General features: G+C 43.1%; 2 protein-coding genes across 3 annotated transcripts in view; both read left to right on the top strand.

Annotated features, from left to right (window-relative positions):
• The first annotated feature begins 1,098 nt into the window (after positions 1–1,098).
• ubxn2a (UBX domain protein 2A) lies at positions 1,099–5,342 on the top strand. The gene is made up of 6 exons (XM_079180837.1): positions 1,099–1,153; positions 1,640–1,742; positions 2,114–2,223; positions 3,586–3,723; positions 4,197–4,358; positions 5,041–5,342. The coding sequence occupies exons 1-6, from the start codon at positions 1,110–1,112 to the stop codon at positions 5,222–5,224; spliced, it is 741 nt and encodes a 246-aa protein (XP_079036963.1). The 5' UTR covers positions 1,099–1,109; the 3' UTR covers positions 5,225–5,342.
• A 3,916-nt stretch (positions 5,343–9,258) lies between these two features.
• Positions 9,259–10,928, top strand: part of mfsd2b (MFSD2 lysolipid transporter B, sphingolipid) — a gene marked incomplete at its 5' end in the record, with an annotated part of 16,335 nt that continues 14,665 nt past the window's right edge. For both annotated transcript variants that reach the window (XR_013767508.1, XM_079179829.1), the window contains one exon: positions 9,259–9,624. Coding sequence is in view for 1 of the 2 variants with exons in the window: in XM_079179829.1 (XP_079035955.1) it covers positions 9,259–9,624 (366 nt within the window). The remainder of the gene's footprint in view (positions 9,625–10,928) is intronic.

Below are 10,928 nucleotides of genomic sequence, written 5' to 3' on the forward strand. Positions count from 1 at the left end.
ATGTACTTGCATGAAGAGATTAAGGGATAATAAATGTAATTAAACTATAGCAGTCCACTGTTCAGTGTCCAATGGAGGGACAGATGCTGTAGCCCAGAGTGTATTAATATCGTCCTCTATAGGAATCGCAGAGCGTTGACTTTGATAATTACAAAGGATGAATTTATTATACTGTCCAGATGTGGTGTTATCTGTCCGTGCCACTGATGCACTATATAATACAAGGATTACAGGAAATGCACAATTACTGCAGTGCAATTAGGGAATTTACTGTACTCATGATAATATCATGATAACCTAATTATTGACATTACGTCCCTCATGATGTGAGTGTGTGAATGCAGTGAGAACTGTGGGGGAAGGAGAGTCAACCAGGACATCACAGCTGGAGACAGGACAGTACAGACAGACAGATATATAGATGGTGGACGGACGGACAGACAGACAGACTGACAGAGAGACAGGTATAAGTAGATAGATGGCTGGATGGAGGGATAGATAGATCGATAGATGGATAGATGGATAGATGGATAGATGGATAGATAGATATCGTAACATTAGTGTTGTTTCCATTGTCATCTAATACTGCATCATGTAATGTTGTAATTCCAAGCTAGATGTGCTGAGCTCAGCAGCCCAGTTTGGTGTCACTACAGGAGAGTCGATTTACGGCACTGTCACGTCACACAATATTGCTCAGCCGAAGAGCCGCCGCACGAACCATACGGCTGCTGCAGATGTGTAGCCCGGGGATTAACCGAGAAAACGCGGACTGGTAAATCAGTATGTGACCGTAACCTTAATACGCGCATGCAGATGAGCATGTACTGTGTGTTTATGATCATGTTATGATGCACAGGTCCTCTGTCGTGGGCTCTGTGCGCGTCCATGGCTTTCTGCGTGACGCCCATCATCATTTACAATATCGTGTTTGTGGATAACGTTATAGAGCTCAATCACAAATAACGTGTGAATACATTTACACAATAAACCTTTGAGCTAATTAAATGTTGAATTGTATTAAGGATGCCTTTCATGCTGCGATCGGCCCCATCGTGACGTTTGCTTTGCTTCATTGTCATTTTCTTAGATGGAAAACACACAACGTCATGAAAGAGATTAACACTGTGGGGGGTGAGAAAGATGAGAATTGGTGAGTCAAAACAAATTAATTGCCAACTATTTTTATTTAAAATTCATTTTAATCAAATGGAACATTTGCATTTAAGGGTATTGCAATGACTCGCTGCCTTAGTTTAGTGTCATTTTGTTTTTATTCATCTCAGTATTGGTCAATCTATCCATCTATTATTTATTTATTTTGTCTTGCGTTGTGTGTTTTGTGTTATTGACAACTCAAAATATCAACGTTTTTCCTAAAGAAAAAAATAGCAATGCAACTAAATTACTTGATTTCATTGGTCAGTATCATGTGTGATGCATTAATAATGAGAAATCAATTTGGTTGGTCAAGGAGAGCACTTTTGTTTCTTGAGGCGCATTTTCTGGTGAACAAACCTGCACACTGTACGATAGGGGCAATAACTCAATAATGCAATGTTTCTGTACAATAAAGCCTGGGACTGCAGGCTGAATTCAGTAACATTCAGTACATGTCTATTTCTTTATTGGCTGTCAGTGAAGAAAATGAAGAGGAGGCTCCAATGAGGCGTAGTTTCTCCGTAGAAGACCTCCTCGATGAGGTGGAGAAGATCTGTTACGATGCCTCGGGGACATCAAAGGTCAGCAACTAACTCGCACCACGAAATCTTCAGCGCCAAATGTCTGCAGGTCGACGCAGGAAAACGTCTTTACGTCCACACATCTTTTCAGATTGATTGCAGTTTAGATGTGATGAACTAAATCAATACATTTGTAGACTTGTAGCCTAAGAATGAATGAATACTTATAGTAAAAGTTAACACCTACACACTGAAATACAGTAATATATTCATATTATGTTAAAAAAAAACCGAGCAGAAGGGAATTACATTTAGGCTGACATTAAAAAAATTCAGAAGACAGTGTTCTGATCTACATGACCTGCAGATCCTTCCTTCAGCTCTGGAGTCCAGCACATGCAGATCAGGGTTCTTTTATGCCTTGGTTCCAGGTGGAGATGGTGGTGAGGCTGTGGAAGGATGGCTTCACTGTAAATGATCAGGAGTTCCGCAGCTACTCCGTACCAGAGAATCAAGACTTCCTGGACTCCATCAAAAGGGGGTGAGTGAAAATGACCAAGGCAGAATTGTTAAAGGTGTTACAGTTGTATTGAGTGAAGATTTTACAACCTTAAAGCACAAAAGGACCGTGATATCTTGAGCTGTGATTGGGTCTTTGATTGATATCGGTGACTTAACAACTTCTTCGACACGTGCTGGGCTTTAACAACTCACCTTCTGACCTGTTATTTGTGCCTGAAACAACCTAATTTGTTCCTCTTGCATTTCTCAAGCAATCAAAGATGGAGGACAGTGCTGCATGTAATGGTCGGGTATTGGAACTCATATTATTCTCCTGCCGATCAGAAGCAAATAACAAAGCAGCGTTATTATTATTACTCTATTTTTCTACTTTACCACTAAATACTCTGGGTTGTATTGAGATAATGTGACTTGTGTCCATAACAAACCAGTGTTACCTGTGTCAGTCACTTATTGATACAATTTCTTGACTTATTTTTAGAAAATGACAATAAATAACAACCCTATATTATAGTTTACCACCGTTTAAAACAGAATTACAGAGAACTACATTACCTAAATACCAAATAAGTATGTCAGTAAGTAATTGCTTTTATTTCTCTTTTTCTTAAGGCTAAACTAGTATTACATTGTTTAAATGTCTGCGTAAAATGTAATTTTTGCCCTCAACTATTGTCCAACCTGAAATCTCCAGCAGGTAGCAGAATGGCCCCAAAGCCAAGTCAGACGACGCATGTTGAGTCATTCAGATTGACCACAAATTCCACTTAAAGGCGCACTGTGTAACATTAAGATGGAATCTATTGGCAGAAGTGGAATATGATATTAAGAAGCATCTTTGTCTTAATAATCACCTGAAATGAAGAATCAATGTATTTTCGTGGCCCTAAAATGAGCCGTTTGTATCTAAATACTAAGCTGGTTCTCCTCATGGAGTCGTTTCTACAGTAGCCCAGAAAGGACAAACCAAAATCTGGCTCAAGACTGGGCCAGTCACGTTTTCACATTTTGCTCCCGGCCACCGTAGTTCTCCTTTACACGCTTGGCACACGGGAGAAGTTTCAGTTGGTTGCAATCTTCAACCTCACCACTAGATGTCACCAAATGCTACAGGGATGCAAACAAACCCTTTAAGCTTCACACAACATGTAAAATGTATACCCTGTGTACTGTGTATGTAACTCAAAAGTAACATGTCTGTATGCGGTTCGATGTTACAGTCAAACCCCATCAGTCTGCAAAGAGGATTTAGCAGTAAAGACGTCCCTCCCACAGACTACAACCCGGCGACATAAGATAGATAAAGCATAATGCTCATTATCATTTGTCATGTTGAGTGACCTGACCAGACTCTGATGCTCGGTCTTTTGTCTGCCCCCAGGGAGCTTCCGAAAGAGTGGGAGAGCAGAGCGGAGGAGGAGGAGCTGGAGATCAGCGTGGAGGATCTGACGGAGGAAAACTACGTTCCCAGGAAAAGGGCCTTTCACCCCTTCAGCGGCCGAGGGTACCGACTAGGCAGGTAAGAGATCGCTGCTGTGATAATATTACAAGGTAAATACATTACATGTACATTTTAGAGTATTATATGTGTTGAAACACGATTTTACCTTTTTATAAAGACTAATTAAGCATATAAATATGGCCCTAAATAATCAATAATGTACCTGTTGCGTTGGCTTTGTTGTGTTTAAGTAGTGTCCATCTCAAGTTCCAAGGTGCTATACTACTTTATACCACTAGGTGTCCTTCTAAATCCAGCTATCAAAACACCCACAAGCAAATCTGAGCAAACAGACCTGATGAACTCAGAGCCTCAACATTTAATTACGCCGTATAAATACCACATTTTCCAGAGAGTCCCAAAATATTTGTTATGAGGGTTCGTCTGCCTACACCTAGTTTTAATCACTTACACAAATACACAATGCATTTGCTGTGTGCATGCACTTTTAACTGATCGTTAATTTGTTATTTATTTCTGTCTACTCCCAGTGTGGCGCCCAGAGTAGTGGCCAGGTCACCATCTGTACACGAGGACGGAGAATCTCCTCCTATTCCCCTGGTAACACTAGACCACGCCCTTCCTGTTACCTCCCTGCAGATCTGGTTGGCTGACGGCAGGAGATTGGTGCAGAGGTTTAACCTAACGCATCGGTGTGTATCGCAAAGTCCAAAAAGGCCAAAACGCATTCTCTCCACATCTGAGCTCGACATCGTCAAATAATATCTACATAAGACCGATTTAGTATTCTGCGCAGTGAATATCTTGACAATTTCCACCGCTGTCTGCAAATCCCATAATCTCAAGCATCGCAGAAAAAGAAGTAGTTCAAGGGATGACACGAGATTTTTGTTTGTACTAGCCTTGGGAGCTGGCGAGGGGGTTTGTTTGAGGATTACGTAATGCTTTGTTCTAGTCTGCTGGAGTCGAAGGCACGGCGCATGTTATATCCCCCCTGCCACAGTGCAGGGGGCTGCAGAAAACATAATCTGAGATGTAGCAGCGGAGTGGATCTATAAAATCCCCAGAGAGGGATTGCGTAACTGGGATGCAGCATTTATATAACAGGGTTAGCTAAAGGATAGGGAGGGCTGAACCCCTCCAACCTTCAGCGAGCCTCAGTGTGTGTAGGGCCGCCTTAGGATCGCTTGTATATGGTGGGCCGTGATTAATAATGGATGCTTTTTACGAGCACAGAGAGACATCATGTGTCACAAGAGAGAGTAGAGTATTTGTGCGGTGATGCTTTGCTGCTGATGAACAGTCCTGCCTTTCTTTCTTATGTCTTTTCTTTTGTTATGTCTTTCTAAAATTCGGTCTCCGGTTCTTCTCTAGGATCGCCGATGTTCAAGATTTCGTGGCGCGCTGCCAGAGGAGCTGCCCGCCTTTCGTCCTGACGACGTCCGTTCCTTTCCGGGAACTCAACGATAAAGAATTGAGTCTAGAAGAGGCCGACTTGGCCACCGCCGTCATCGTCCAGAGACCCCTGAACACACAGGCCCCGTTTGGACACTCCTGACTAAAAGGGGCCCCCCCGTAATGCACACAACACACCCCTCAACCCCTTCACTGACACCTCACCAAGACCCTGATTGCAGTCCCAAGGCCCCCCCCGTAACTTGTAATCTTGCTTTATTCTAAAGTTTGCGCTGCATTTCATGATTGACATATTTAGTTCTCCGTGTGGGCTTATCTACAGCCTAATAAAGAGATTGTCAGTCTGTTTGTTGTCAGTGCTTTTTTTTGTCTTCTTCCTCTGGAGGACAGCGTTTACCTGCCAACAGATCTCCCAAAACCCCCAAACCCCAAACGGATTCTGTCGCCCGTGCAGATGTGTCCATCTGTTGCTCTACCACATGTTACCCTCCCTCCTCCCCTCACACACACACACACACACACACACACACACACACACACACACATGCACAATACCTTCACCACCAGCATCACCGACCAACTCGCTTTAAGTCTTCCCAAACTGTGATCACCAGTTTTTCTGCACTATTTACAGTAAACGAAATAAATGAATAAGGGGCTGATATTTCAATTTGTATCTCTGAGTTTACAATTACATTTAATAAACATATGTTTGCACATTATTGGGATTTAAAAGGGGAAAAGATGACAACGTGTTACTGTTATATGTGTTGGCCTGACTGTTCATTATTTAATTCAGAATGCACAATGTATTGTTTCATTTGACTGCTTTCAAAACATATCAAGGTACAATAAAAATCCTCAAATGTTCTGCAAATTTGTATTTATTTATTGACCTTCAAACTAATTGAATGAAGTATATGTTCATTGAAATTCATATTATTATTTGCTGCCCAGGTGTGAAGACTGCTGACCGAAACATTTGATAATTGAGGCATCCATCAGCTTGACGCCTTTATGACATGACACCCAGCAGCACCTTATTCCGTGTTGTAATGCAACATCTGTGCTGTTACTACAGATTTAAATGGGGATTTAGATTGAAGAGGTGAGGGGGAGGGGAGCTACTGATGTCAAAGAAGTCCCGAGTTGCAGGAATGGCGCCTTCACAGCGTTGACACTAAGACACACAGTATGGGAAGCATGTATCTGATGGTATGAAGTGTACCGACAGTGATCGGAGTGGTCAATGGGTTAAAAAAAGAAATCTCACTCAGGTGGGGTTGAGTAAAGTTGAATTCCCGCTCTTCTTCTTGAATGAGGCATCTTGTGTTTCCTGCCATGCGTCAGGACATGCGTGTGCTTTTACACACGAGCGTGCGCTTGCTTCTCCGTCTCTAAGCTTTCTTGCTTGGCCTCGGGGAAGAAGGCGAACACCATTATCCGTCTTCAATATTTAAAGCAACGGGAGGGATGCTAGTGCAGAACAGAGGAGGGCTTGTATTTGCTCGTGGTTGAGGAAGAGGAGATGACAGCCACAGGACGGCCAAGGTCAGGCGAAGAGATGTCGAAGAGAATAGTACAATCCCCTCTGAAGAATTACCTTTCTAAGAGGCCACATTGTAAGATTTCGACCTGAAAGTGCAGGCTGTGGGCATCGCTTGGTTGGCAGCCAGAGGGGGGTCTGGCTAAAGAGTAAAAGAGAGCACATTTCCTCTCTGCTACATATTTAATAAGGCTAAGCATGCAGGGAATTACGTTCCCTTTAACTCCCACATTTCCTTTCAGAAGAACGCTTTTACTCGTGCAGCGGCCAACCTTTTCATTTTGCACATTCCTCTTCACGCATTATCAGAAACATACCCGTTCTAATGCAGGTCATATGCCTGACTTTTCTGCAGCGGTGCCTTTTTCACTGTCGATAAATGTGGTTTTGGTTGAGGGGTTTGCATGCTTGGGATTTACAGAGAGGTCTGGGTTCACCAGCCGAGGTCTCCATGACATGTTTGTTGTCATGCTCCGAGGAGAGGCTTACTGTGGAGAGTAAGCGTCTTGCACTAAAAGGAGCTGCTTATGAAAGTGCTTTGTTGGAAAATGAAAGGCACTCAATATATCATAAGTGAAAGATTGATAAAAGGGCCTTAAAAAAAAAATAGCATTACGAGTATGTGTGGAACTGCATCTCCTCCAACCAGAGATGTGTGTATATAAGGCTTGCTGTCTACTCAGAGTTAAGCCTAGATGGAACTATTTTCATGTATATTTGAGAATATTTTATTTCATAGAGCCACGTGTTTTCTAAATTAAACAAAATATCAGAATCAGAATCGGTTTATTGCCAAGTACACGTTACACATACAAGGAAATTGGCTTGGTGATCCTGGTGATAGCAATCTAACAATAAAAAGTAAACCCTGCTTAAGATGTTAGGAGTAAGATGTGTAATGTCTCGTGTGTCTCTGGAGGGAGCTTGAGGAAAATAACCTTGATGATGTCATTGGGTTTACAGGGCTCGAAAGTTACATTTTTTAAAGGCTGCATGTGGGTTAAAAGAAGTGGACAGTGAAATGAATTATGAATGATTTGGGTTTTAGAGGCTCTGTGACATATAGGGCCTACTCCAGGGCTAGCTGGTAAGCTACTTTAGCTGGCAGGCTAGCCTCTTACATGCTAGATAGCAGGACATGCTAACACAAGTCAATCACAATAACTCCCTGAGGTTCTTTTCTCTCTGAAAAGAACCTCCGTTAACTCCTCTGTGGTAATAAATGCTAGTTATGGACATTGTAGGCTACATCATTTCTTTGTACAACTCGGCCTGAAGGTACGCCATCACCGTGGGGCACCCATTGGTGTGTGGACCGCCGTTTTGAAGCCTCAAGCTCTCCTGTAAACAGGCCTATACAGGTATAGTATTTACAAAACTTAACATGTTAAACTTTACATTGCATTACATTGTAGGCAACCAACTACAAACTTACTTATTACAAATTGTGCACTGGAATTGAAGTGTAACCTACATCATAGCGATGATGATGATGATGATTATGAGGATAAGGATGATAAGGATGATGATGATGATGATGAGGATGATGATGATGATGATCAAGAACCAATAATGATGCTTATTGTATAGGCCTACCCTTTCAAGAGTAGAATATTATAGGAATAATATATGATTGTTTATCACATGCTTAAAAATAGCACTATTGTGTCACTATCTCACTAAAAAACACACATGAAGTCAGAAACAACAGTGTTTTCTGTTGCATGATCCCCTTTCCGTGCCTTCCCATCCAAAACACACACTGTTCGTGTCAAACACACGCCTGCCATAATCTCAACACAGATGCACGCACGCACACACACATGCATTGCCTACATACATGCGATCCGTTGAGTGTCGTTCACCGTGACGGCCGCTGCACGGCGCCGCTCCGTCACTGCAGACTGAAAGCAAACCGGGAGCGGAGACGCGCAGACCGTCTCCATCCTCCGCAGTCTCCTTCTCATCCTGCCCGTCCGACCGACCGACTGACTGGCAGATCACCGCAAAAACTAACTGACCACAGCCGCTGACAACAGCGGCAGCTTTTCCCATCAACAAGAGGTAGGAGCCTAAATATGTTTTCTCTTTTATTAAAAGAAAAGAAAATGTAAGCAAGGTTCTTATCAGTGGTTGTTTATGGGATGTGCTTTCAGTAATAGTAGGGCAGACTAACACACTCTCGCACGGGACATCGTCGCTGTTTTGCGCCCCTGTTTGCTCTTTCTCAAGCTGTCAAATACAGCAGGTGATGGTAACCCGAATGACATTTGACTTTTAGTGATCGATTTATTTAGAAAAGGTTGCTCTTGAGCATGTGTGTGTCTCTCTCTGTGTGTGTGTGTGTGTGTGTGTGTCTGGTTTCTTGTTACATTCTCCTGCATCTGTATTCAACTCTGCTGTTGTGCATTGTCCCATGTATGCGTTTTTGTGCATGCATCCAAAGTCTTTGTGTGTTTGTGTGCCTGCATTCTTGTCATTGAGTGAGTGAGTGTGTGTGTGCCTATATATGCTTTTTTTTTTTGCATATGTGTGTGTGTGTGTGTGTGTGGCACCACCGCCTGTCTGACTTTGCCCTTTCCTTCCCCTTTCCCTCCCCGGCCTCATTCCAGAGAAACCACAGCATGTGAATGGCGGCAGAAAGCGGCAGAGTTGTCACAGAGGAGCAGCAGGAGGAGCTCACGGCCTCCGGAGCCGTCACTCGCGCGCACCGCGCACACACCCGGAGCCAGAGCCACATCCAGTTTCAGCCTCTGACACACAGCACCACCACCACCACCACCACCACCCAGTGGCAGGCTCCCCGCGCTCTCGCTCACACGAGGAGTCACAGTCACACGCACTTCAGCACTCCATCGCACACGCCGGCGCAAAAGTACGGCTGCCGCCTCACGCACAGCCTCTCAGCCATGACCAAGGGGGACAAGGGAGCGCAGGGCTCCGGGGGGAAGCTCATCAAGCCCACTGAACCGCTGTTCCCCAAAAATCCTCCGCAGGTAAGGCCACCTGTGCTTCTTCTTCTTCTTCTTCTTCTGTTGTTGTTGTTTGTCATCACATGGGCAGCTGATATCGACCAGTGCTGTGTAGTGAGGCACACATCTGAGTGAGAATTTCCAATCTTATCTGGTGTGTTTTGCAGCTTAGGTTGGCTGTGAGTGACTTCACATGATTGGATGGAGAAGGAGAGAAAAAAAAACATCTATCTGTTTGAAATGAATCAGCTGCATTGTTTTCCTGTGTAAGCCACAGATAGTAGGTTCAACGCCGGGGAAGTTGATTGTTTTCATTTGAGCAAGGTTGTTCTGACTGATAGGATGATGACCTTCTTTTTTTCTCTGATCAGTGGACTTAAGTGAGGAAATAGAGTCGTGATCACATTCATTATAGGAAGCAAGACGTTTTACAAATACCAGAAGACTGGGTTGACTTATCCCTCGTTACATTCATCATATCAGAGCTGTGGGCGATTGCCATTTGAGTGCTAGAAGGTGACAAGTCTGTGAAGAGAGTGAAACTTTGGCGTGTGAGCGTGTGTTTGTATTTGTGTTTGAATGGAAGTGAGCTGTGAAGACAGTGAGCCAAGTCTTCACACGGTGTATTGCCTCTTGGTTTGGATAATGCAGAACGGTTTTTGAAATACTGTCGCAAAGCAATACCGTGGAGGTTAGTCACTCGTTTTCTGTTTACGTCGACTCAGGTTGCTTGTGAAAACAGCGTTACATCACTCGACCTAACCAGTTCTGCAACTATCTCCTCTCTACCAAAGCTGTCTGATCTGCAGTGTTTATACGCGGAATTTAATTATATTTGGAAGAAAAGTTGAGTATTTTCTCAGTATAAATAGTCGTTTTTTATTTCCCCAAACGACCTTTAAGATGTAGCTTCTGGGCCAGAAGCTGGTTCAAAGTATACAGACTAAAGTAAATACTTTAATAGTTATCATTGTTGTCATTCAAATAAAAAGGGAACAACTATGACTGACATAACATGTCTCAAATATACACAACAAGTTCTTCTTGTTCTTCCTGCTGTTTATTTCTTTACATTTGATGATTTAAATATCACTAGACATGTAGAAGTTTAGAAGAACTTAAACTAAGCATGATTCTCTGTAAAACAAGGACCACAAAAGGAATCTTTAAGTCGTATTTATGAGTAAAGTCAAACAAGGCCGACTAAGTGGGACACTTTCTCCCGTCGCGAATGCGACTAAATGACGGATCAATGGTCAGTAAACTCCACATACGGAGCTTTGTCACACTGACATGCACAGGGAGCTATAAATTCTGTCTCTGGATTT

The sequence above is a fragment of the Pholis gunnellus genome, assembly GCF_910591455.1.
Source record: "Pholis gunnellus genome assembly, chromosome: 19".
NCBI classification, from domain to species: domain Eukaryota; kingdom Metazoa; phylum Chordata; class Actinopteri; order Perciformes; family Pholidae; genus Pholis; species Pholis gunnellus.

Coding starts and splice junctions, on each gene's coding strand:
- ubxn2a (XM_079180837.1), top strand. CDS start 1,110: ATGAAAGAGATTAACACTGTGGGGGGTGAGAAAGATGAGAATTG. Junction 1,743..2,113: donor ATGCCTCGGGGACATCAAAG/GTCAGCAACTAA, acceptor CCTTGGTTCCAG/GTGGAGATGGTGGTGAGGCT. Junction 2,224..3,585: donor CTGGACTCCATCAAAAGGGG/GTGAGTGAAAAT, acceptor GTCTGCCCCCAG/GGAGCTTCCGAAAGAGTGGG.